The sequence below is a fragment of the Paralichthys olivaceus genome, chromosome 7 (genome assembly GCF_024713975.1).
Source record: "Paralichthys olivaceus isolate ysfri-2021 chromosome 7, ASM2471397v2, whole genome shotgun sequence".
Classification (NCBI taxonomy): domain Eukaryota; kingdom Metazoa; phylum Chordata; class Actinopteri; order Pleuronectiformes; family Paralichthyidae; genus Paralichthys; species Paralichthys olivaceus.
Window position 1 is genome coordinate 22,894,217 of NC_091099.1, and position 24,675 is coordinate 22,918,891.

Below are 24,675 nucleotides of genomic sequence, written 5' to 3' on the forward strand. Positions count from 1 at the left end.
CAGTTTGGGTATGCTTATAGATTGTTGCACTGAGGCTGAGCTCAGGATCTGTAACTCAGGTTCTCCCTCTGCTCAGATGCTTCGATTGTCAATGGAGGGAGAAGGCTGAATTTATAGGAGAAAGTAAAAATCTATTAATTTTTCCCTTCTCTCAAATTGCTAATCAGCTCACTCATTTCAATTTGAATTAAAGGCACTGTGCATAATATAGTTGAGACCTTACAATATTCTACCTAACACTTCTGTTGCAGATTTCCACCACAAAACTCATACACCAGAGTTTGTCCACAGTGTCCTTCATCTGTCTGCTTCTATTACAACACACAGCGTCTGTGACTCACTCAGACTTCTGATTACACACACTAACACTGCGTGGGTGTGTGTGTTTGTGTGCGTTGACTATTTTTGTGAGGACCAGTTACACACCTGGAGGGACGACATTTTGGAACAGTCCTCACTTTTTGGCACACCTTCAAGTTGTTTGTGGACCAAGCTTTATAGGCATTTAGTTGTGGTGGTTTGGGTTGAATGGTATGGGATTTGGGTACGGAGATAGAAAGTGCAATTTTTAAATGAATGTCCTCACTGAGATAATTACAAGTTAGTGATTCATGTTAATGAATCTCCAATATAAGGAAGGAAGCCTTGAACTTCCTGAGGCTGTTGCTGCAGGAAGTTGTGGCTGGTTAATGGTGCTGTCACACATAATGAAAGATCCAATCGAATATTATAAAGAATGAACGTATGAGTGAGATGTCCTACCTGAAAACCCTTCTTGCCTTGTGGGTGAAGACATTTCTTGTGGTGTCATCTGCACATACTATTTATAGTAGGTGTCACCACTGGGTGTAGTGGGATCAGTGTTTCTGAAGGTCACAGTGAGGCTTGCTCCCCATTGTGAGACCTCTCACTCATAATACTCACAGAGCCAGGCTTATGTTCATAACCTCAGGTTTCCTCTATATGTATTAATACAACAGTCTGGGTGGGACATTTGGTGTCCCCTTCAGGAATTCCTTTTGAGATATTTCTCTTGCCGTCAAATCAGAATCAGTCTGTGATTAAAAGGGCAGAAACCTTTACTTATGGTTGCAAATTCTATGCACTATAATTTGCAAATATTTTCTTATTTTACTTTCTACTGATCACAATAAGCCGTCATTAGAGCTGCGATAGGATACCATCGATAGAAACCCAACATTTGCTACCGTTTAACATGAAAACAAGCTGCTCATCAGTGATCAGAAAGGAAAATGTTCTTGTGAAGAATGTAAACACAGTTTATCGCAGAGTGAGCAGAGCCCTGGATCAACCACCATGGCAACTTCAGAGCAATTGAGGTTACATGGGGGTGGTTGGCTGTAATGATGAGTTGTTTACCTGTTTGTTAGTCCACAGCAGAACAATTCCCTCTGATGAGTAATATTTGGTAAAAGCTACAATGCCCAGTGGTTTCATGAAATTACAGAGCTTAAATCACCGAAATGAGATTTAAAGCACATGATCAGTTTGAAGCAGTGAGTGCCAGAGACAGGGTGTGGAAGTCAGATAACACTGTCAGACAGTCTCACACATTGTTGGGTTTGGTTCTCAACACCATCTGATGGAATTCGAAGAAGGCTGATGGATAAGGGATGAAATGTGCACACGAATTTAGAGTAAGTCCTGTTGTAAATGAATTGGGCATTTCTTAATATAATAAAAACAGCCAGTGGAGTATGCTGGTCTCTGATCTCCTGACAGCATTTGATTTGGAATATCTTTAAAATAAATGCAAATATTAATCTTGATCTTAATAGACCATATTCACATGGCAGCCATTTTCCATTACGTCATTACACTCATGGTATGACGCCCAAAAGCTTGTATGAACAGAATAACGTTGGACTGCTTTGATCCAGCAGTAAAAAGTACTCGATGCAATCAAGCTAGCAATGTAAAATAAACAGTCATTGTGTCTTTTCATCTGGAACATATTTCTGTGTAGTGGTCATACAGTTTAGAGCAACACAAAAGTTTGTTTAAAGCACTTTAGCATTGGATTGAGCATTTAGCATTAAATTACGAAACTTAATTCCATTGCATTTTACTAGGCTTATAAATGAATATATATACACAAAGGCATTAAACAATGACTGAAGAGTGGTTGAAAGCTAACATTAGCTGTTGTCTAATGGTAGCTCATGAGCTATCAAATAGGTTGTTTAACCTGGAACACTTTGGTATCTTTTCAGTTGCTGATTGGTTAGGGACCTGTGTAATAAAACAGTTTGTCAGATTCCCTGTATATCTGACTAAGACTAACATTCCCCCCGCCACACCAAACTTAACCCATGGATATCATTCTCCAAAATATGACAGATTTTTTTCATTAAGATCCATGAATGAGAAATTAAAGAAAAAAATCTAAAGCAATCAAGCAAAAACAAAAACCCTATCTCACAATGTTAATGAGTGAAAAGAAATCCCTGATTCTGTGCTAAAATTGAATGGGTTCTTCCATGGGGAAAGCTTCATCCTTCCTCCAAGTTTTGTGCAAATTATGTGGCTGGAGGAGTCGTTGAAAAACATTAGCCATTTGATTAATTTTCATTTACCAAATCTGTGTATGTGCCTTTTTCTAGAGGACCACGTTTATTGTTTGGACAGTCATTGGCCACCACTCCCTGGATTCCTCTGCTAACCCTTCAAGGACACGGACAGTTTTTAAATAGTCACCCGTTTTAATTTGCCTTTGATTTCTTTTTTCATTGGTTTGTGTACATTTAAATCATCGTGCTTTGATTTGTGTTACTCATTTTGTTTTTCATTTTCCATATTAATTTTGTCAGCACCGTTATGTCTAGCCCTTTGGCCAGTTTCTAACTCTCTCTACTCCTTGACTGACAGGTGCCTTGGGCCTAAGGCAGCAACCCAATCCTTGGTAGTGGTGTTTTCCTCACAAATCCCTTTCTTTGTTGGTGTGCAGTGTCACAGGTGGTTAGTTTATGGACTCTTCCCATTTGGTTTCTCAGCCGCCACAGTGAGCCCCAGCCCTGTCCTCATTACCCTGCCTGAGTGCCGTCTCTCACCCTGTGGTATTTGATGAACCTGTAGGACCTCACTAATCCACAATTTAGCTTTATTAATTTCTTGGGGGCAACAAATGTTCATAGAAGTAAGAGGATGTAAAAGTAACAGTTTTAAGTTAGCAGCTCACAGGGAGGTCCACGATCGTGTTCACCTTCATCGTTCAATTCAAAGTATGACGATATATCGTTTTTTCAGGGTATAAAAACTACATTTTATCTTTCATGTCATATAAAAGGGGAACCAAGGTCGAAGGAATTATAGTTGGTATAAAGTCTAAAATTATGTAATCAAAGCACTTTGTGTGTGTGTGTGTGTGTGTGTGTGTGTGTGTGTGTGTGTGTGTGTGTGTGTGTGCGTGCGTGCACATGCACACTCACCCTGCCAAGCTCCTTGTCGTCGAGAGCCAGGACCCCGGTGCTCTCTGTGAACAGCTTTACTTTGACCGAGGGCAGCGGGTGAGTTGTGGTGAAATCCCCCTGTGTCCCCCACCTGAAAGACAAAACTTTTCTTTAACTCACAGTGACGGACTGCAGTACACATCCTCCCTGTTGGTCAACACACTCATGATGGGAATTTGTCCACAAGCCCAGTTTCGCCCGCACCAGCTGTGCTGTGCCTGATTGCAAACCAACCTTTCCTGACACTATTGCTTCACTTTACAGGCTTTTACTGTGAAGCAGCTAAACTAACCAATGTTGACAAAGATCAGAAAATGATTCGCCCACTCAACAGGACCTGATCTACATAAGAAGATATGAACATATACACAGGTCAGCTTTAATATAACAAAAACAACCACATTGGGTTAGTTAAAAAGTTGCTTTTCACAAGAAAAAGACACTTTCACAAAAACTCTTCAGGAGTTTTCTTTCTTTGGAACACCTAATTCATGCATGTAGTCATGGTTTAGAAGCGGTAGTCATTTTAATTTGAGTACGCAATTTTAGGCATTTGTGCTCCAAAGTGAGGGGGCTGGTGGCGGAGGTTAGGAGCTGCAGGCTGTTTCTAAGTTTTGCCCGAACCAGGAAATCACTGAGATGCCTGTAACTGGCATTCGGTCCGGATCTGAAATAGAAAAAACATGGCCAGTCACATATAGCCTCTGTTGAGCTGAACTGACTCACACTGTTACAGGGGGCGCATGAGGGATTAAGACAGTCTCCATGGGGACACTCAAGTTTCAGCAAAGCCCAACAAACAGAAAACCTTCATGTTTGACCAAAAAAACATGCATGAGTAAGATGTACGTGTTGCAAAAAAAAGTACATCTCAAACCTGTTACCACTTTGTATGTGCAGGCTCAAAACCACATAGGATATGTGATTTTCATTTTTAAGTGCAGGTAGCTGCTCATCTTGGAATACAAGGGTAACAAAGGTAGGAGGTCAGCCTTGTCCGTGTAATAACTTCACATGATCAGGTGTTGGTCACAGATTGAGACGCAGCAAACAGTCTCCTCAGTGTCAGCTCTTACTGTTCATCTTACACAAACTCTAATGGAGCAAAGTGATGCCCTCTGCTCTGGATGAAGGACACAAGGCCGCTGTCAACACACACAGCCACGCTCCTGTGATAACATGCCCTAATGTCAAAACTGTCTTTTTATGTGCAGAGTGTGTGTGTGTGTGTGTGTGTGTTGGTCTGTGTGTTTTATGTGTGTAAGGTGCACAGAGGACAAGTGACCCCTTCACTTGTTGAAGACGAGAAGCAAAGTCAAGATCTGAACCAAGTTTCCCCAGTTTCCAAGGCAACAGAAGGGTGCTTTTGTTTCAATTATACACACACACACATACACACACACACACACACGTCTATATGTCTTCACTTGTGCTGATATTTTTTTAACAAAGAATTTTATTTTCCACTCTGTTTTTAAAAAGTATCTGTCTTCCAAACTTGTTTTACAGAATATCTCTGTCCAGACAAGAAGACAAATTCTACTATGAATGGTCAAACAAGAATGCCAGGCCAGTAGGTGGCGATATAGTCTACAACAAGGCTCCGTCAAATATCGGAGAAGATCGCTGTATTGTGAAAGTTGGTGATGTGGTGTCGTAATTCTGAATTTAGCTGCTATCTTGGATTTAAACATTGCAGTGCTATCTAAACATAAAAACTGGTATATAGCCACCATTGTTGTTTCTGGTGCATGCTCATTACACAAAGCAACAGTGGGCATAGGTGAAATAAACTGTGATCTCAATGTTTCCTAAACGCTCCATTTTACATGTACACACAGATAAAATCTTGAAAATCTTCACTGTGGAAGGCATTTGTAAGAGGCTGAACTTGACTGATTTAAAACACTGTGTGTGAACTAATAGATGACCGAACACAAAGGAAAGGTTGTTTTGCCAAATACATGTATTAGTGTGGATAGAGCGTAAACTGTAACCTAAAGTGAACCTTAAAATGTCCTCATCTTAAAATGTAATGATTAAAATTATGGGGACTTGATTTCTGTCCTCTTCAGAAGGACAAGTTGTTTGTTGTGTCTAAAAAGAAAGATTCTCCTTCTGCATCAGTACAGCTGAGACCATGTGCATGCACACTCACAATGTCACAATGTTTGTTCAAATACATTATAGAAAAATGGGTACATGATTAAAAGTAACAATTATCCTGTTGATTTAAGTGTTGTGAGTTTATCATTCAATCTGAAATGGTCAGAGGATAATTTGAAGAAATTCAGTTTCACAGTACTCAGAGCAGGGCTGCATTTACTGATTTGTGTGCTGCAAGAAAACTAATGTACAATTAAAATACTGTCAAAGAACATATCATGTTCAGTGGGACCACGCAAAAAAAACATAATTTCTCTGGCTGTAGCTGCAGCATAGACATAAAACTGATGTTTTGCTCCGCTGCCTGTCTGTAAGCTCATTTAAATTTTTTTAAAGAAACAACTAGTGTTAATCTAAAAAATCTTAAACTTGGAATATTACAAATCTACTTCAATTGTAATACAAATGAAATTGTGGTATGGTCCTGAACATGAATCACAGATGCTTGACTCTCCATTTTAATTGATGGTATTATTAATGAAAGGTCATCAGTAACTAAATAGCTGTTGTGTTACAACTGCATGACTCATCAGTGCAATTGGACGACTGTGTAATCACAGCTAATCGTGTTGTCCGTGTAATTACAATAACTATGTTATCATTAAATGTATGGGTGTGTTATTGAAGATGAGGGATGTGAAAGCTATCTGGAGGCTAATCATAGGGACGGTGACAGGAGGTGCAGAGTGAAGGCAGGCCACAGCACAGCGTCGCTGCTGACCGCCGAAGTCGTTAGGTGAAGTGAGCTTGTTTAATTGGCTCTGTTTGGTGACGCTGGCAGACGGATGGCCTTCAGAAAAAGAAAGCGTGTAAAAGGGCAGCCTCATTACCACACAGACCCCGCTGTCTGCCAGGCATCCAACGGCCATGAACCGTCACCAAGAACTTTGAGAAAAGAGCGACAAGGCTGCGACACCCACCTCAACATGGAGCAATGGAACTCTGTTTCTATAGTCCGAAGCATTACAGACAAATCATATGTTGATATCATAATAATTGTAATATATTATCACTGTAGTTTTTAAGATGTGTGATGTCATTGATATATACAAATATTTAAGTGTTTTTACTTACTTTTCCTTTGATTGCAATCACTGTCCATAATTATTAACTATGGCTGCACAACAGTGATTGAAAAATTCTGCTATTACTCATGTCCTGGTATACGTGTCAAGTCCAATAGAACAAAAAATAATGAAATACTACATGAATAACAGACAGAACTAAATAAAGTGTTAAATAAAACTCCCCAGGCAACCAATATTAAAGCAACAGCTAAAAATCGGTGTGTCCCATTCGATTCCCATCTGAATTTTAAAACAGAATGAATGAAATCATTAAATATGGCTACTTCCATTTACAAAATATTTCCAAAATGAAATCACTTCTATCTCTCCCTGACTTAGTAAAGCTAATACATGCCTTGCCTTAGTAACTCGTCTGCAGCTTGTGTCAGGGCCTAACTATAACTGTAACTATTAACCCATTAAATAGATACAACGTCTACAGTGGTGGAACTGTGGGGAAACAAGGTGGCACCATTTGCCTTATTTATTTAGATCAATCACGGAATTCATCTCACAAATTGATTATTAACAAGGTCAATGCAAAGTTGCAAATAGCCATAAATTCATGCTAGGCGATGCAATAGTCAGCACGAGCTAAACATATTTCTGCTTAAGTGAACACATTTGTGTGAGGCTGTCAGTCAGTAGTTTTGACATTCTCCTGACATCTCAGAGAATCAAAAACAGAGGACAGACTTGTTGTCACTATTTGTGGACACCCTCAGCTGTGCAACGTCTGCACTCTATAGAGACAGAAGAAAGAAGGAAAGGGTTTCCAGAAAAGTCAGAAAAATAGCAGGACTACAATAGATAAAATGTTAAAAGATGTATATGTTGCTTTATTGTCACCTTCACCAGTTAGTGAGACAGTTCCCCTTGTTCACCTATTCATCAGAGATGAACCAACATTTTCCAGACACTTCACCTGTAGGTTTCATAGCCAAGATGCAACATTAATAAGTCATGAAGGAAGGTCACAAAGAGGTTTTACAATGCTCAACAATACTGCCTCTTTCTTTAAAATACCCCCCACTCAGTGAATGCTGTTTTCACGAGGTAAAAATAATCTTACTGCTCACATTAAATCCCATGAAAGATGATATTTGTGACAGTATTGATTCGGACGACAATCATGGTCTAATCTGCGAGTGTGACATGATGACAGGGAGTTAGATCCTGTAGGTTGAGATAGCAGAAGAGGAACTCACTGTGGTCTGGCAGCTTCAGCTTGGTCCGTCTGCAGCTTCTCCCCTCCCTCCACCTCCATGGTGCAGTAAACGATCCGGTTCGGAGCAACAGACTTCAGACCCTGAACCTCCACGATCACAATCTGAAAATATCAGAGGTGATGGTGATTCAGATGCTTTGTCTGTGTTTCTGTGGAGAATTATCAAGCCAGAATACTATTGTCTATAAAACAAAGCAAAATTGGAATTCAAGCAGCCAGAAGTGGATGAACTTCAGTGCAACCTTAGAGCGTTTCTCTTATTCTTGGTATTGTTTATACAATAGCACTTATTTTTGTGGCACTTATATTTAAAATTCACGTGTGTTGCATTGTTTATTTTCATATTTTATCGGCACTTTACTCACCTGTGGATATTTATATATGTATATATAGTTATGTCAGATGGTCTTAATTGATTCTAATAAGCTTAAATGTAATGCTCAAATTTACTTCTCAGAGTTTTATCTATTATTAACCCGATACACTTATATATTATTATTATTATCGATATCAATCGTTCAGCTTACTTTGTTTATTACCTTGGGCACTGGCCTTGAACAAACTTGTGCAGCCACACCTTTACCTGTAATGTTTTAGACCTTCTCTTATTTTTTTAAATTATTTTTCACTTTTTATGGTGGGATTAGTTTTAATGAGCGACTTTCTAAGTGACCCCTGTGACTCTCATGGGACTTGTGTGCTGCATTTTACCCTCGACCAAAACCTCAGTCAAACCTGGAATCTACAAACAAGTCCTATCCCTCAAACATCTTGTTAAAGCTGTGTCATTAATCTCCACACTCCCAACATCTAAAACTCTACATAATGCTTACAAAGATTTCCATACAAGTACACGACAACACACACACACAGACCTCCAGAGTGAAGGACAGCACAACGTCAGATTTGGAGAGAATGTCTCCCTCGTCTCCGATGTCCAGGAAGGAGTTGTTCAGAGTGGAGCGTTTGAGCTTCTGTTTGAAGTCTGGTCCTCCTTTAGACACTGGCAGACTCTCCAGATTTGCCATCAGCAGGTTGACTGAAGAACGCAGCTCCTCCACGTACAGAGCCTCCATGTCAGCGGAGATGAACTTTGGGTATCTCTTCTCCTGCAGGACACACATTCAGCCGCTGTTCATCATCAGCATCAAGGTTTTAATCCTGCTACAACTGAGTTCACCACCATGAAGCTGTCAATCACTAAAACAGACATCTCAGTGTTTCACTGATATCTCTCTTCACACTTTTTGATTCCTGAAGAGGAATTTAAATATTGTAATTTTCTTCGTGTGGAGAGAAGAAATGTAAATTGGAGTTTGTGAGTTGTTGGATATATTCAGCACCTCTGCACATACAATACAGGTGTCTACACACTTCATTTGCTAAAACATTCAAGCGATTCAATGACGTGAAATAAATGAAGGATGACATAAACACACATAAAAGTAATAGTACTATAATAAAAAAGTGTGTTTCTCACCCTGGCAATCTTCTCAGCCAGTTGTAGCCTGCCGTCCAGCTCTCGACGGATTTGAGCTGCCTGCTCATCTACATTGTCCAGCTGACATAAAAAAAATCAACAGAAGGAAGAAATAGGAGCGTTAATCAATCAGTAGGATAAATAAACCAATAAACAGTTGAGATAGAAGTAGACTGTGCACTGATTAAGTGATCAGCAGCTGAGGTGGGAACAGGTGACGGTAAATCAGAAGTGAGTGTCTGGGGTAAGTGGTTCAACCACTTCACTGGGACGAGGACAGAAGAGCATCTCCACCAGACAGAGACGAGAATTCAATGGTGTTTGTGTACTTAGAGCTGCAGGGGCTTCATCTGCAGTTCCTCTTATGTCCACCGCATACTGCATGCTGATGTGACATTTAGCAATTGCATTACAGTTACCTTAATGTTAATAACCAGTGTGAATAAACAGAATCTGTATGTGGCAGACAAGATTCTCAGGTGAAATCCATCTGGTTTCTGTCTCTAGTTTGTCCAGTCACGTTTGAGCGGAGCTTGGTTGCACACAGGTAAACATGTGGGGAGCAAGAGAGGTGGAACACACTGACTGATATGTGTCGACTATCTGCTTTTTAATGAATCAACATACACATGTAGATAACTATTAGAGGTTAAACATGTTGTATGGACCTAAAACAAGTACCAAAAATATCACTGTTTGTGTTTTTAGCGGAGAAACTTTTAACTTGGTTGTAAATACAGAGGCATTACTGAATGTTCAAATGTTTTGTTTCATTGTGTTGTCTTTCGTCGAAGGTTTTCGCTGGACCTTGTTTTGTAGCAGGAGATAATCACAAAAATAAGAAAAGTGAAAAGTGTCGCCTGCATTTCTGCTTCAGTAATTAGGGACTGAAATGGTGCCATTCGAGAGCTTCATGCTGAGCAGCAGATCATCCGATCAGTCTTCTGTTAAACTTAATGTCAGCAAGACTCAAAGGGGAGATGAAAGAAGGGGGGAAATTAAATGAAGTCTGCTTAGTGGGCAAAAAACGGGGTCTCATTTCACAGATCTGCGATGAGCGGAGGCGTCTAAAATGACAATCGATGATTAAACAGCTACGATATAAACTGCCCTGAAGTCAGAGACGAGTGGGAAATCCAGCTGATAGGAGAGGGAAAAGATAAGCTGTTTAATTTGTGCCAGTTTCAAAATGGATCCCAGAGAATCTGTAAAAAATCCGCCCTCAGCGTCTTGATTGCAAGGACCCACACTCCGTCACACTGCAGATCAAGTTCTGAGGTCAGAATCAAACACCAGCCAAAACTACATGAACTCATCAGTCAGAAACTGTAAACACATCAACAATGACAACATGTCGCAAAACGGATTGTTTCTCCCAGCAAGTTACATAATATCTACAAAAGCATATTAGAGTCATTAAAAGAGAGGAAAAAATATCACAGACCCGGGAATGGGGTAATATGGTGAGAACCTATTAGAAGTTTACAAAAAAAAACTTAAATAATCTCTTAGATCATATCGTCGTACATATTCAAGAAAACTGAGTCAAGGAAACCGCATCTCCTTTTAACCTCAAACACTTTATATATAATTTATAATGACATCACAGTTGCAGCGGCTTGCTGGGATTCAATTTCTTGAATGGCACTCAATGATGTGTACACCTCTGCTAACGCCCAACAGTCCCCAAATTACACACACTCATAAATACCAGTCTTTTAAACATGCTTGATTTTACGATCCATCAATTTTTCTCCAAGGAATACCGAAAAAATTGAGAAATCGCCTCTTGCAGTGTTAAAGAATATGAAAAGAATTTCCTGTATTTTAATTTCCTGGCCCACTGAGCTGGATCCGCACCAAACTTGAGTTATTCCCTGACCAATACTGCATCCGTCTACCAAGACTCTTGCTTATTCATTCAGTAGTTTTTTGTGTAATCCTGCTTACAAACAAACCAGCCAACATTCATACAAACGGACAGGGGTGAAAACATAACCTCATTGTCAGAGGTAATAATCATTGAAATGCTGTCGGAACACATCAAAAATGTCAAGACATCATTTGACTTTCACATCCAGATGATTGACTGATGTTAAGACATTTTTACAGAATGAAATATGTCTCTAGTGTTTCAGATGTTTTCCCCCTTTCCTTGCATCCTTTCTTTCCAGTCTGTCTCTGCCAGTGTGTCTGTCATTGCTTGTCACTCTTTGCCTGATGGTCAATCTATACATCATTCATCATCAGCCCTGCAATATATCACCTCCTGTTCCTCTTTGCTTCAGCCAGTTATATATCACTTATCGTTTTTGTTTTTTTTTCTGTAATTAAGTTTCGTGGTTGCAGAGGCCAGACACAACCAAACTTGTTTGACATTACAGCTGAATTGTTGTGCAGTAAACATTTGGATTTCTACAGCTGATGTTTCAAACACTATATATTAATCTACTCAAAGCTGAACTTGAAGAATTTAAACTTCAAGTGCTCAGATTGAGGCATCTTCAGTCTACAGGCTTCTCAGATGACCATCCTGGAAATAGAAAAAAGGGCCATAAACAGAGCAATGCTAGTAGGGAAATGCTAATATCAGCATTAACATGTGACAGTGGGCCGCTCTGGCTGGTCTACTGACCAGAAGGTTGGTGGTTCCTCCAAACTGCATGGCAAATTGTGATTGGGTCAGACACTAAACCCAAAATTAATGCTTTAAGTTGTGTGAAAATTTGCCTTTTAGAGGAAAGAATAAATAAGATGATGAGATAAGATAGTCAAGAAGATTAAAAAACTCTATATAAATGTATTATTTACAGTGGCAGCGTGCTGATGTTCAGCTACTTTTGGCATCTGCACTTAAAGTATGGCCGAGGCTGATCAGTGTCATAGGTATTTGGTGATAAACCGATAATACTGAACAGATGTTCACCTGATGATGATGATGATGATGATATATAAAATGTGAAGGATCATTAAAGCTACAACACTTCATCCTCAGGGAAACATGAAATGGTTAAACGATAAATGGTCTGTATTTATATAGCGATTTTTTAGTCTTGATGACCACTCCAAGCGCTGTACAGTGGTTTGCTATTCACCCATTCACAAACACATTCATACAGTGCATATATGGACAGCACTTATTTTCTCTGAGGGGCATATTGGGGTTCAGTGCCCAAGGGCACTTCGGCATGCAGATGGTGAAGATTGGGATCGGACCGCCAACGTTCTTGTTATAGAACGACTACTCTACTCCCTCAACCACAGCCGCCCATGCACGTCTGAAACAAAGTCCTGGCAGTCTATCCAAGAGTTGTTTAGACATTTAACTCAGAACCAAGTTTCAGCCTCATGGCGGCGCTAGGGTAAAAGCCGGAGGATCACAAAAGCCTTTAGGATTCATCATCTGTAACGACATGCAGCAACACAACCAGGCCACTGCTTGAATGCTGACTCAGGTGTTAATATTGTCACCCACTTTGTCCTTGTTTAAGTGAGATGTTCTGAGTCAATCACCTGAATTAGATTTGCTTATGAAACCCAAAGATCAGGTCGGAATTTAATCATATTAGTTAAAGGTTCAGTGTGTAGAATTTAGTGACATCTAGTGATGAAGTTGCATGTTGCAGCTGAACACCCCTCACCTCACCCTCTCCTTCCAAACATGAAAAAGAACCTGTGGCAGCCTTAAGTTAAAATCTCAAAAGGTGTTTAGTTTGTCCAGTATGTATTTCAATATAAAGGACATTTATAGGGTAAAGAAAACTACAATTCATACAATTTAGATGAAACAAACTTGTGAAAACATCATGAGGATTATTCTACATTAAATGTTTGCCAGTAGTTCCCTTTCACCTAAATCTTATACACTGGACCTTTAAGTACCAGAGAGGGAGGAATGACAATTTCACCAAGGGACATTTAAAAAAAAGTTATTTAATTAATAATTTGATTCTTTAATGAAATAATATTTTTGCTGTCACCTCCTGTCAGGCCTGATATCCGGCCACACTAATTACTGAGATATGGATTTTTGTTCACAGATGAGTTGAGTCAACAGATCAGTCGACAGAAACGCAGTCGTGTGCATCCATGCGCAGATTGCTGAGGCTCTGATATCCAGAGAGGAAAACTAACAAGACATGTTAAGTCATTCTCTCATTGTTTCTGATGACGGTCTGCTGAGTCCTAACTAGCCCTACACTGTGAGAAAAACAAATTAACCCCCTGGGGTCCCAGAGCATTTTCGTGATTTTTACACATCTTAAATTTGCATTTTACGGGCACTAGTATACGGCATGATACCATGCATGAATTTCTCTCGTTTTGTCTGGTGTCTGTACAGCAAAAACAAACGTGTTTCCAAGGGATGAGTACGTGCTTTGATATTTCCTGAGTGTTGATCGGTTGGCAATCTCAGAACCCATCGCTATCATCTGACGATGATAGAGCCAATATTTTGGGGCTTCCGGTGGAGACAGCAGATATCTGAACCAAGAAGAGTCTTCTCTTCCTTGTCTTCTGTTCGCCACACAGTTTACACTCCACTAGTTTCTTTAATCACACAAAAACCAAAAAAAGGCTTCCTGCTCTTGTGCCTTGCCTACCGTCTGCATATTCACATGAATGATCTGTTTAGAGAGATGAATTGGTTGGTATCGCACAAAAGGCAAAATCATAAATCAATCCTGTTTTTTGCGACGGTAGCAACAGATGACACATGTTCTGCTATCTTTTCAAAGGCTTGTAACTCACATTAGGGGGGATCTGGCAGAGGGATCTAAATGAGAGCTGAGACTATACCGATTTTCACAATGTCTAAAGCATGAATGTGGGTTGTATTTTTAATAGAAATGCTGATTAAGACATGCAGACACATCCTTAGACCTGTTATCAGACTGATCGAGGTCAAACTAACATACACGTCAAAAACAGTAGGAGTTGTACTGAGGTGTGTGGATACAATGAGTTGGGAAAAGTTCTGAGGGACTCATGAAGGTGGCAAGTTAAAAAACCTTTAATACCTCATGACTATTGAATCATAACAACAGTGGAACATGCCGACACATTTCAGCCATATCAGGGCAAACCCAAAATGGCCTTCCTTAGGCTTATACCTATGATTAGTATACACTAGAGGATTTTAAAAACGTGGACGACCCCAGACATTATGACTGATTCGACCAAAGTATTATCTTATAATCTTCAGAACACACACACACTTGTCGTTTGTAGGAAACTATTTCACAGTGGCGACCCGAGAGACTTGAAGAAACTCACTATATCTTCTTCTTCAGTTTCTTTATGGGAGTTGACAAACAAGGTGCATTACCGCCACCTTCTGGAGTGTGGAACAATCGTGTGATTGATCGTGACTTCAGAAGCCAAACAAACATGGAGGAGGACCCATGTTGTGTGTTCTATTTTGTTGCAAAAAAATAAATGTACATAAACATATGGTTGATTTCATGTCTAGAAGGTAGGATTGGCGTATACATTTTGCTGCGGGAGCCGGAGGTGAGATGGAAATGTATTGTTAGTCACAGCTGTACAATTCCAAAACATCCGGTTGGGGAGGCTTCCCGGTCAGCTCTCTCACTCTTTCTCTCTATTGCGGCTTTCTGTCTGAGCTGATTATCGTAATTGATCAAACATGACAAATAATATGCAAACAAATCAAACAATTTGAATATTAAGAAATTCAAAGTTTGTGGTGGTGCATCAAATAGTAGTGTGATGTGGTTAGATAAACAACTGTTACTTTGCTTTAAGAGGTTGTGTCTCTGATTAATAACACTCAAATCTAATTAACTGTGCTGAGACAACACGTCACAGTCTGTCCACTGCTCATCAATCTCTGTATAATACAACTGTGTTAGTCTAGAGTTCAGTGAAGACGCTATCATCCAGATTACAGAACAGCACTGGAACACAAACATCACATCATGCATGTTAATCACACACACAAAAAATGAGCTTCATAATCAACTCAAGCAAGAGATCCAAAACCTAGAGCTACCTTTGAAGAAGCAAATGTTGCTAAAGTTTAATTCCCACTTTACTATTGGTGGAAAACACATCAACAACAAAGTTATTCATATATATTGCATATGCTGATGTACTTGAGAACTTTGAGCAGTCTGAGACTAAGTTTTTGGTAAATAAGTGAGGGAATCTAATTAGAAATAAGTTTCTCTAAATCTGGAACAGCAGATGATGAAAAGAATAGAATTATGAAAAAGACTTATTTTTACTTTGCAGAGTTGATACAGATACAGAATGTTGAATTGTCACACATTTGACTTAGAGATGCAGTGATATACTGGTGTTATCAATAATCATATTTAAAAAGCAAATTATAGATAACATGCTAATGGTGCACACATGATAATATTGTGTAAACCAACGTGAAAGTAAAGTGGCGCAAATTTTTTCAATTTAATACTGGTATAATAATGATACTAATACATACCTAACTCAGAAAAAGTTGGGACAGTATGAAAAATGCAAATAAAAAAAAGACAGCAATGATTTGTTTGATTTGACTTGTATTTCATTGCAGACAGTATGAATATAACATATGCTGTGTTTTGTCTGCTCATCTTAATTTTATTTGTAAATATACATCCAATTTTTCTATTTAGGCCTGCAAGAAATTCCAAAAAGAGTTGGGACAACAGATGATTGTAATCATGGTTTGGTATAAATGCAACATCCAGGATAGGCCTAGTCCTTTAGGAGTAAAGATGGGCTGAGGATCGCCAGTTTGCCGACAAATGTGTGAGAAAATTACTGAAATGTTTAAGAACAGTGTTCCTCAAAGAAAGACAGGGAAGGATTTGGATATTTCATCCTCTACAGTACATAATACTATTAAAAGATTCAAGGAATCTGGAGGAATTTCAGTGCATAAAGGGCAAGGGCGCAAATCTAATCTGACTAACTGTGCTCTCCGATCCCTTAGACGACACTGCATCAAGAACCCTCATTCATCTAAAAGTGATATAACCACATGGGCTCAGGATTAATTTGGAAAACATTTGTCAAGCACATAGTTACATCCACAAAGGCCAGTAAAAACTTTACCGTGTCAAAAGGAAGCCTAGTGTTAACCGTGTACAGAAGCACTCTCGACTTCTCTGGCCTCGAAGGCATCTGGGATGAACCACAACACAGTGGAAACTTGTACTGTGGTCAGACGAGTCAGTATTTCAGGTCTCTTTTGAAAGAAATGGATGCTGTGTGCTCCGGACCAAAAATTAAAAGGACCATCCAGACTGTTCTCAGCAACAAGTCCAAAAGCCAGGGTCGGTCATGGTATGGGGTTGTGTCAGTGCCCTTTGCAAAGGTAACTTCTGTGATGGCACCATTACTGCCAGAAAGTACATAGAGATTTTGGAGCAACATTTGCTGCCTTCAAGACGACATCTTTTCCAGAGACATCCAAGTATATTTCAACAGAGACCCCGTACCGTTGCACACCTTAAGACTTGTTTGCAGGAAGAATGGGACAAAATGACACCTGAAACGCTTCATCACTTTGTGTCTTCAGTCCCTTAACGTCTTTAACGACTTTTTGTGAAATATGTTGCATGAATCAAAATTTAAATAATTCATTTATTTGAAAAAAATTAATCAAATTAATGATGTCAAACTGCAAATAATGTGCTTTTGTACTGTTTTTACTGTAAGACAGGTCACAGATCATTTATAAATCACTGTTCTTGGTTTTAAATTTAAATGTAACTTACTATAACCAAAACTGCATAGCTTCTGTATGATAGTCCCAGAACACACACACACACACACACACACACACACGTTTCTGGACCAGGCTATAGTTTAAATGTTGACACTTGCGTAAAGTCCGACTGGGTGATAACAACAGAATTTATAAAGTTAGACAATGTATGGAGAGCCGGAGGAGATGGCGGGGCAATGACTGAAACTCAAACTTCAAACAATCATGGAGTCGTGTTCTGTAGCACAGTGTCAGTGACTCAGGACAGTGGAGAGTTTTAGACGGTTTCAGTACCTACTTAAACACACCGACCTGAAGAAGTCAAGACTGTGGCGAAAACAAATCAGTAACTTTTACTTCTTGACACAAAGATTCTGGAAACAATTTTGTGACTTCAGGATGAGTGACAATGACCTTAAAAGGAGGCATTTAATCCAGCCATTTATATTGGAGGCTTGTTAAAAGCAAATATATTGTCAATAAATCAAACTTTGTAATGTATTAGTTATGGTCACACCAAAATATAAAAACATGAGACAATAAATCAGACAGCCACATTCCTTCTGATGAATGTGTGTGTGTGTGGAATGAATCCATGAATTCAATGATGTCTGTGTTCTCATATTTCCAAAAAGGCAAATTAGTCTTCATGTGCTGAAGTGGAATTATGTGGAAGCCGAGCCAGCAGCATGGAGCAATGTGTTGCTCAGTTCTCAGAGAAAAAACAAACAAAAAGCCCCCTATAATTTCCACAAAACTTTGTCACTGCAATCAGAACTAATGACTGCATCACAGCACATCATTAAAAGGGTTATTCAAAAGTGAACTAATTCAAAAATCTGAACTGAGGTAAAGAGCGTGGATCAGACATGAAGGTCAAATGCTAATCTCCAGCCTAATCAGTTGAAATCCTCATTTTATTAGACTTATTGATTTTTGCCGAACAATTTTGGTGAATTCAGGTTATTGAGAGCAGTCTTTTTTCACACACATAGAAAAAACTACAGTGTAGAATGATTTGTGAAGCACCTGCATAGCTTAGATGTGCACAGTTAGAGGCTTTGTTATTTCAGCTGCAGGTGAAATGAATGATGAACTTTATTATTTGATCCTTTCTCTAGAAACGTAAGGGACATACTCTTTGGTAAAATGAATCCTATTTACATTCATTTCTTAATGCTGGACATTTACATACTTTAGAAACAGAAAAGGCAGAATGTTATGTTGAAATAAATGTTTGACCACTGCAACTTTACTTTTGGTGCCTGTAAACCAGTGAGAGTTGGAAACCTTGGGTTCAGCCTTACTTCGTTCACCATCTCCCACGATGTGCTCCAGGTTTTACAAGATTTGTATTTAGCCCTATTCTCTGAGTATGACAAAGAAAATACAACTTGAGTTAGATGTTACTAACTTCATCCTACCATCAGGTGCATGACAGCAGGTTGTTTCAAAAGAAATGTTGCATATGTTTAATTGTATTCGTTTTCTTTTGATATATATAGTTATTCATACTAAAGTTTATGTTTAAACTGTAAAACAAGACTTATTTACATTTTTGGTCATAAAGGTTTGATTACAACATCTTGTAATCATTTATTCTCTCGATCTGGCTACGTTTCTTACTGAAAAACTCTCTGGGGCTTGTGGTTTACTTCTCTCTGATCAGTGTTTCATTCATTGCGTGGATGATTCACCCAAAATAGCTCAGTGACTTTCCATCATGAGAGAAATGAAAGGAACTGCTGTGCCTCTGTTCAAAGTAATTTCATTAATTGACATCACTCATCAGGGAACTCACCTGTCTGCTTACAAATATTGTTCCCACTTATGGTATCTTTTTTATTTCAGCAATCTCGCTGAGATATTTTATTGTCCTTGTGTGCAGAACATTTTCAGTAAAAAGCCTCTCATGTTTTACAGCTGTCATATTACAAACTGAACGACCTGCTGTGCACAAACCCAGTCGATCAGGACTAATCATCGGACAAAGAGATGAAAGACTGACAGAGAAAAGACACAATTACACCCTGACATCAGTTACAGGAAGAATAAAGAAGAATGGATGTGAGGGGGATCAAAAGACATGGAGATTTAATTCAAAAAGCAATGACAAAGAGGAAAATAAAATACCAAAGGAGATGAGGAAAGCAGCTGGGGGGCAGGAAGCAGATTGTCAGACAAAATTGAGGAGCTTGCTGTCACTGCTGATGGCAGAGCTGCAGCCTGGAGCTGTGGGTAATTTATTAGAGCTTCATCTACCTGCTTCTTGGAGCTAATGAGAGACGACACACAGGCAGAGCCAAAATAGAAATCGATGGAAACTCTTCACAGCTGAGCGGGACGCTTTTTTTGGCAAAAACTTCAACTCAGAACACAGATAGAGGAATTAAGAGGAGCAAAAACTCCAGAGAACACTGAACTAAATTCATCACAGCCGACCTGCTCGGTGCGGCCCTGATGTTCTGGTGCGAAACCAAACAACCGCTCTGAGAAAACAAGACCAACCACATGACTAAGGAAAGAAAAAGGAGGTAAAAACGTGTGTTTCCAAAGGGGTGAGATAAAGGGATGAGATTAACAGCTCTTTCACACTAATATGGGTATTTTGTCAAACATAAAACTTTTTCCTCTGCATTCAGGCCTTTCGTCCACAAGTTAACAGCATTTTAAATCACTAAAACAGATATTTGTACAAACACCTTTCAGTGCAGATTAACAAAAATAAGGTTTATGTGCATGAAGCATTTGGGAAAAAATGACATTACAGCTTATTTGGTGCATGCCAAGTGGTATGAGAAGGATAGCTGATGTAGTTCTTATCGCCACCCACTGGCCGAGAATGAGATTTTGTATCTTTTGTGTTCTCATCTGGATAGAGATAATTTGTACAACAAAAGCTTTGTGGACAGATATTTTTTTTTAACAAGTGGAGGGGACAATATCTGTTCAAAAAATATCTGCAGTTGTGTAGATGAGGCATAAGGCCGAAAGTAAAGGCTTTGGTACTTAAGTAGTTGTAACGCACGGACTGAGATGAAATGATGAAACATGATGAACCAACATAAACTGATGCAAACATGCTCTTTAAATAAACAAGTGCAGCCTGTGGTTCATCATTAGACCATGTACAGCACATAGCTTGTTCACTCCCCTGGCTATTGAGACATTTAGCAGCTCTTTTATTACATTTAGAATTATATAATAATTCTAAACTGCAGATATATAGAGAATAATGTCAATGTCATTATGATGTATAATTTTTATATGTATTTATAATTACTCTAAACTAATGAAATATATAATGACTCCTGTGAGAGACAAGAAAGAAAGAAAGAAAACTCAAATACAAGAAAATTGGTGAATGGGACACAGCAGTAGTGGCTACAATGTAATATGATGGGACTGTCAATAAAACTGATACACCAACAAAAGGCTCAAATTTTAAATGGAGTTCCTATTTTAAGAACCATTGTTCAACGCAGATGCTTCTTGCATGAGGCCCAATGTGTCAGAACTTACATTTCTCATTGCAATACAGAAGTGATATGACCTGACTAAAGAGTTAGTGGACTCTGTATTTCTTAAGGGAAACCAGCGTACAAATTTACCTTCTATTGAACAGTGGACCTGAGAGCACATCTAAGGACAGAGAGGGAAAAGGAGCAAGACTTACACGACTGCTATCTAGGAGGTAAAATAAAACAATGGACATGCAGAAATAAAAGCAGACACTAATTCTCTTTTTTAGCATCACATCATGTTGACACCCATGCAGGTTGTTCAAGCTGAAAGCAGTTGCGTGCAGGGACGGTCAAAGATACATCCAAATGTGTTTTAAAATAAATACCAAATAACCAAATTGTAAGTGTATTCAAATAAACTACAAAATGCAGCTGTCACACCATGTATCAAAAATAAACTACTGTATTTTAGTATTTTTCAAATTACTAAAAAATACATTTCCACGGGAGCATGAAACCACAATCCCACGCATATATATGTTTTTATACGACTCATTTGATTAAATGCAGTGAACAGATAGTTCAAATAGTCTGACCTACAGTACCTGGTTGGTAATGAATGGCCTATTTATTGCACCAGCAACACTGACGACAAGAAAAACAGGTTTTTCATTAGCAAACTCATAACATCTTTGTCCATAGCAACCATTTTCTAAGTAATTAATTTGTCAATCATTCAATTGCCCAAGCAATAGCAGTTATTTCAGAACAATTCTCACGTAACACAAAAATGCCCCCACTTAGTTACGCACTAAGACTCGAAGACGACTTGAGGACGACTTGAAGACGTTGTGAGCTACAACAGTAATTTATGCTAAAAATCTGTCAAAGTTCACTGCAATATTTACAATGCAAACCTACTCAGGACAATACACTGAGGAAACACCAGGTCTAACACAATCAACCTACAGGCGGATGGTCCATAGCAGCAGCTAAAGTTAGCCGACCTGTAGCCAGCAGTGAAGAGGTTGAACCCTCCATAATAAAACATTTAGTGAGGCATCAACGAACAACTTTAACTAGATAATTAGTTGGATCTAACGTGTTGACATTTGTTGAGCATTTTTACTTGCATTGGCCAACACCTTGTCATAATTTCCTTATCTCTTAGTACTAAATCCTAACCTCTGGCAGGTTTAGAGAATTGACTAATATTAAGACAGTATTCAGTGTCATTGAATGGAGGTCTTGTGAAATCTCTAAAAAATGAATATCTACAGAGATTTTGGACAGTAGATCAGCAAACACACATTCCGTGGTCTGTCATTACTGTTTATCCTCAGTGACCAGCTGATCTGAACACCTGTACTCTCCCTCCGTCATCAGCTGCATGTCCTCCTCTCTTCTATTTATATCTCCCCCCCCATTTTCCCATCACTGAAACAGAGGTGTGCACATCTCTCAGCCCCACTCACATCTCTGCACGTTGTATTATCCTCCAGCCCCCCCCCTCTATTATCAGCTGACGGACACTCACACACACAACGAAAGGAGAGGCTGAGTCATTCCAACTCAGGGCTCAAATCACAGCTCTGTTACAAAACATACATTTCTGGGGGGGGGGATACATATCTGACTACAGATAATGTTAAATCATTGAATCTCACATCAGAGTGAATATAGTATTTTAATAAAGAGACTGACCTCTGCTAATCTGAGTCACTTGATTTTAGTTTTATCAAAATATATAATTGTTTCTTCCAATTCTTCTTCATCTCTCTCTATTTGCTAATATACTATATTGAATAACTGATAAATTATAACTGTTGCTGATTATATTCTACTGCATTTATTTTGGGGGCAGTGGAGCGTTTATGGAGGGAGTTATTAGTCACAAGCTTTCATCAAATCTCTGGCATCACGATAAATATTTAACATGCTTTGGTGTTTTTAACACCAAAGCACAAAATGGATCTGTGATAAGGATTAAAAAGATTAAATTCTGTTTAGTGCAAAATGTTGGACTTTTTTTTAATGTGTTAAAAAAGGTGTCTCTTAAACTCTAGAGCGAATCAAACAAACTGAAAGTAAACTTCAAGCACTGTAAGTGTCCTAATAACGTCTGATTAGTGTTGGTGTTTTTGTTAACGTGAGGATATAAGGAGGGTAATACAGCACAAGGATACCAGAATGTGATGCATCTGCTATATAATATTTGGGAGCCAGAATCGTAATTGAAATTCAATTAACTGTCCAGCCCTGCTCAGAATAAGCAATAATGTGGAGACTATTTCGACCTAGTAGACTTGGATACTTCTTAATCGCATTGGAGCATTTTGTGACAGGTAGTTTCCTTACTGCTTGATGTTGCACGCTCTGGGTGTAACCAACACAGAAAAATAAAAAGAATGTACCTTTTGCAAGTAGAAAAAAAACACACACACAAAATGGTAAACAAGTTAGCCTAACCCTAACCGTACAGGAAACCATTTTAGGTTTGGGTCTTAAAACTGGCAGAATGACGTCGGACATTATGGCGTGAGTCACAATCTGGCTACGCTCTGTAACATACAAACTGGAAAACTATCAGCAACACACGAACCCCATAATGGTTATTTACCAATTCTGATGTGGGATGTTATTTACAGTACTAATAATAGAAGTCTTTTGGTTTTGTAACAGGTATGGAAATGAACTTTCAGTAGCATGAATGGAGAAGTTGACTAGTAGAGGGGCAAACAAGATGAAAATCAGCAACACCTTTGAGCAACATAAGATCTGTGAACAGTACAAAGATTCAACATCCTGCTGCTGTAAGGTGAGGAAGGAGAGAGCAGGACAGAGCTGAGGTGTTCCTGCTGTAAAGCTTCACCTGCCTGCTACTCAACCTGCTGCAGAAAAGACACACTTCCCCCACACTATGACAGGAGTGTTGTGACTGAAGGCAAGAGATGAGGAATTTAACTGTAAAATCACTGGTTATACATGATGAGCCACAACATTATGAGGGTTAATTATTATGACGACAGGTCACAAGCACAATGTTCCCTGTGCAAACTGATTTAAGATGTGAGAATACTGTTGCTAAGCGACAAGAGTGGACGTGTTCCTGATTCCTTCAATGTTTAATGATTTTGTGATTTCTGCCTTTTGGTTCCTTAACATGTTAACCTTTACTGCCTTCACATCGCAATTTGTAAACACAGAATTTACAATAATAAACACAGTGCATTATTTGTATTTATTTGCATGATATGTTCAAATGTGTGATGTAATACACAGATGTCCAAACTTACTGTGCATTGCAAGTTTTGTTTAATGCAAGAATTTCTTATCCAGAAATCTTTGTACAAATATATAAAGCATTAATGTGGAGTTGAAATTTTCTGGGAAACAAGTTGGGAAAAATGTTGGTCCCTGACTTGTTGCGATGACGTCACACACGCAGAAACACAGCAGAGGAAAGTACATGTTTTGGACGATGGTAAACTTTTGATTAATGGTGAAAACTAAACATTTAATTTACAACAAGGTAATAGGTTGTAAACGCTCGTCGCTGGGCTAGATGAGTCCGAGAAGAAAAGTCTTAGATAAAAATATAAGACAAAGCAGATAGTCCATGTTGTTCCCATTTTCTGATGAAAAGGAAGACAAAAACCACTGTTTGGGTTTGTTAAGATGATACTGATGCAAGAACCGATCTTTTTTGTCCTTCATTAAAAAAACAGCAACAACAACCGTCAATGATAAGAACAGCTTTTTAATTGCTGAGGTGAATTGGGAATTGAAATTTAAACAATAAACAGTTTAACTTAATTTAAAAACACAAATATAATTGAGTGCAACAAAATCAGTTAAAATCACACCCTGAGACTGAGCCAGTAAATGTGCCATCAAACCCAAACTGAGAACTAAAAGAGAAAATAAGAAAAGGTCACTGAAGAGATGGGGGGGTATGTCCCGGCACCTCACGATTCGATTCAGGTTCAAAGGGCAACGATTTGATGATTATTATTATTATTTCTATAAAAAATAATTTTAATCACTGTGTCTACTACAGGA

At 38.8% G+C, this 24,675-nt stretch overlaps 1 protein-coding gene across 7 annotated transcripts in view; it reads right to left on the reverse strand.

Moving 5' to 3' along the window:
• cadps2 (Ca++-dependent secretion activator 2) overlaps nt 1-24,675 on the reverse strand; it is a 178,411-nt gene that overhangs the window by 87,374 nt on the left and 66,362 nt on the right. For all 7 annotated transcript variants that reach the window (XM_020079011.2, XM_069528523.1, XM_069528524.1 and 4 more), the window contains exons 4-7: nt 9,412-9,492; nt 8,807-9,040; nt 7,912-8,033; nt 3,450-3,561 (exon numbers count right to left, since the gene is read on the reverse strand). In XM_020079011.2, coding sequence (XP_019934570.1) covers nt 3,450-3,561; nt 7,912-8,033; nt 8,807-9,040; nt 9,412-9,492 — 549 coding nt within the window. The remainder of the gene's footprint in view (nt 1-3,449; nt 3,562-7,911; nt 8,034-8,806; nt 9,041-9,411; nt 9,493-24,675) is intronic.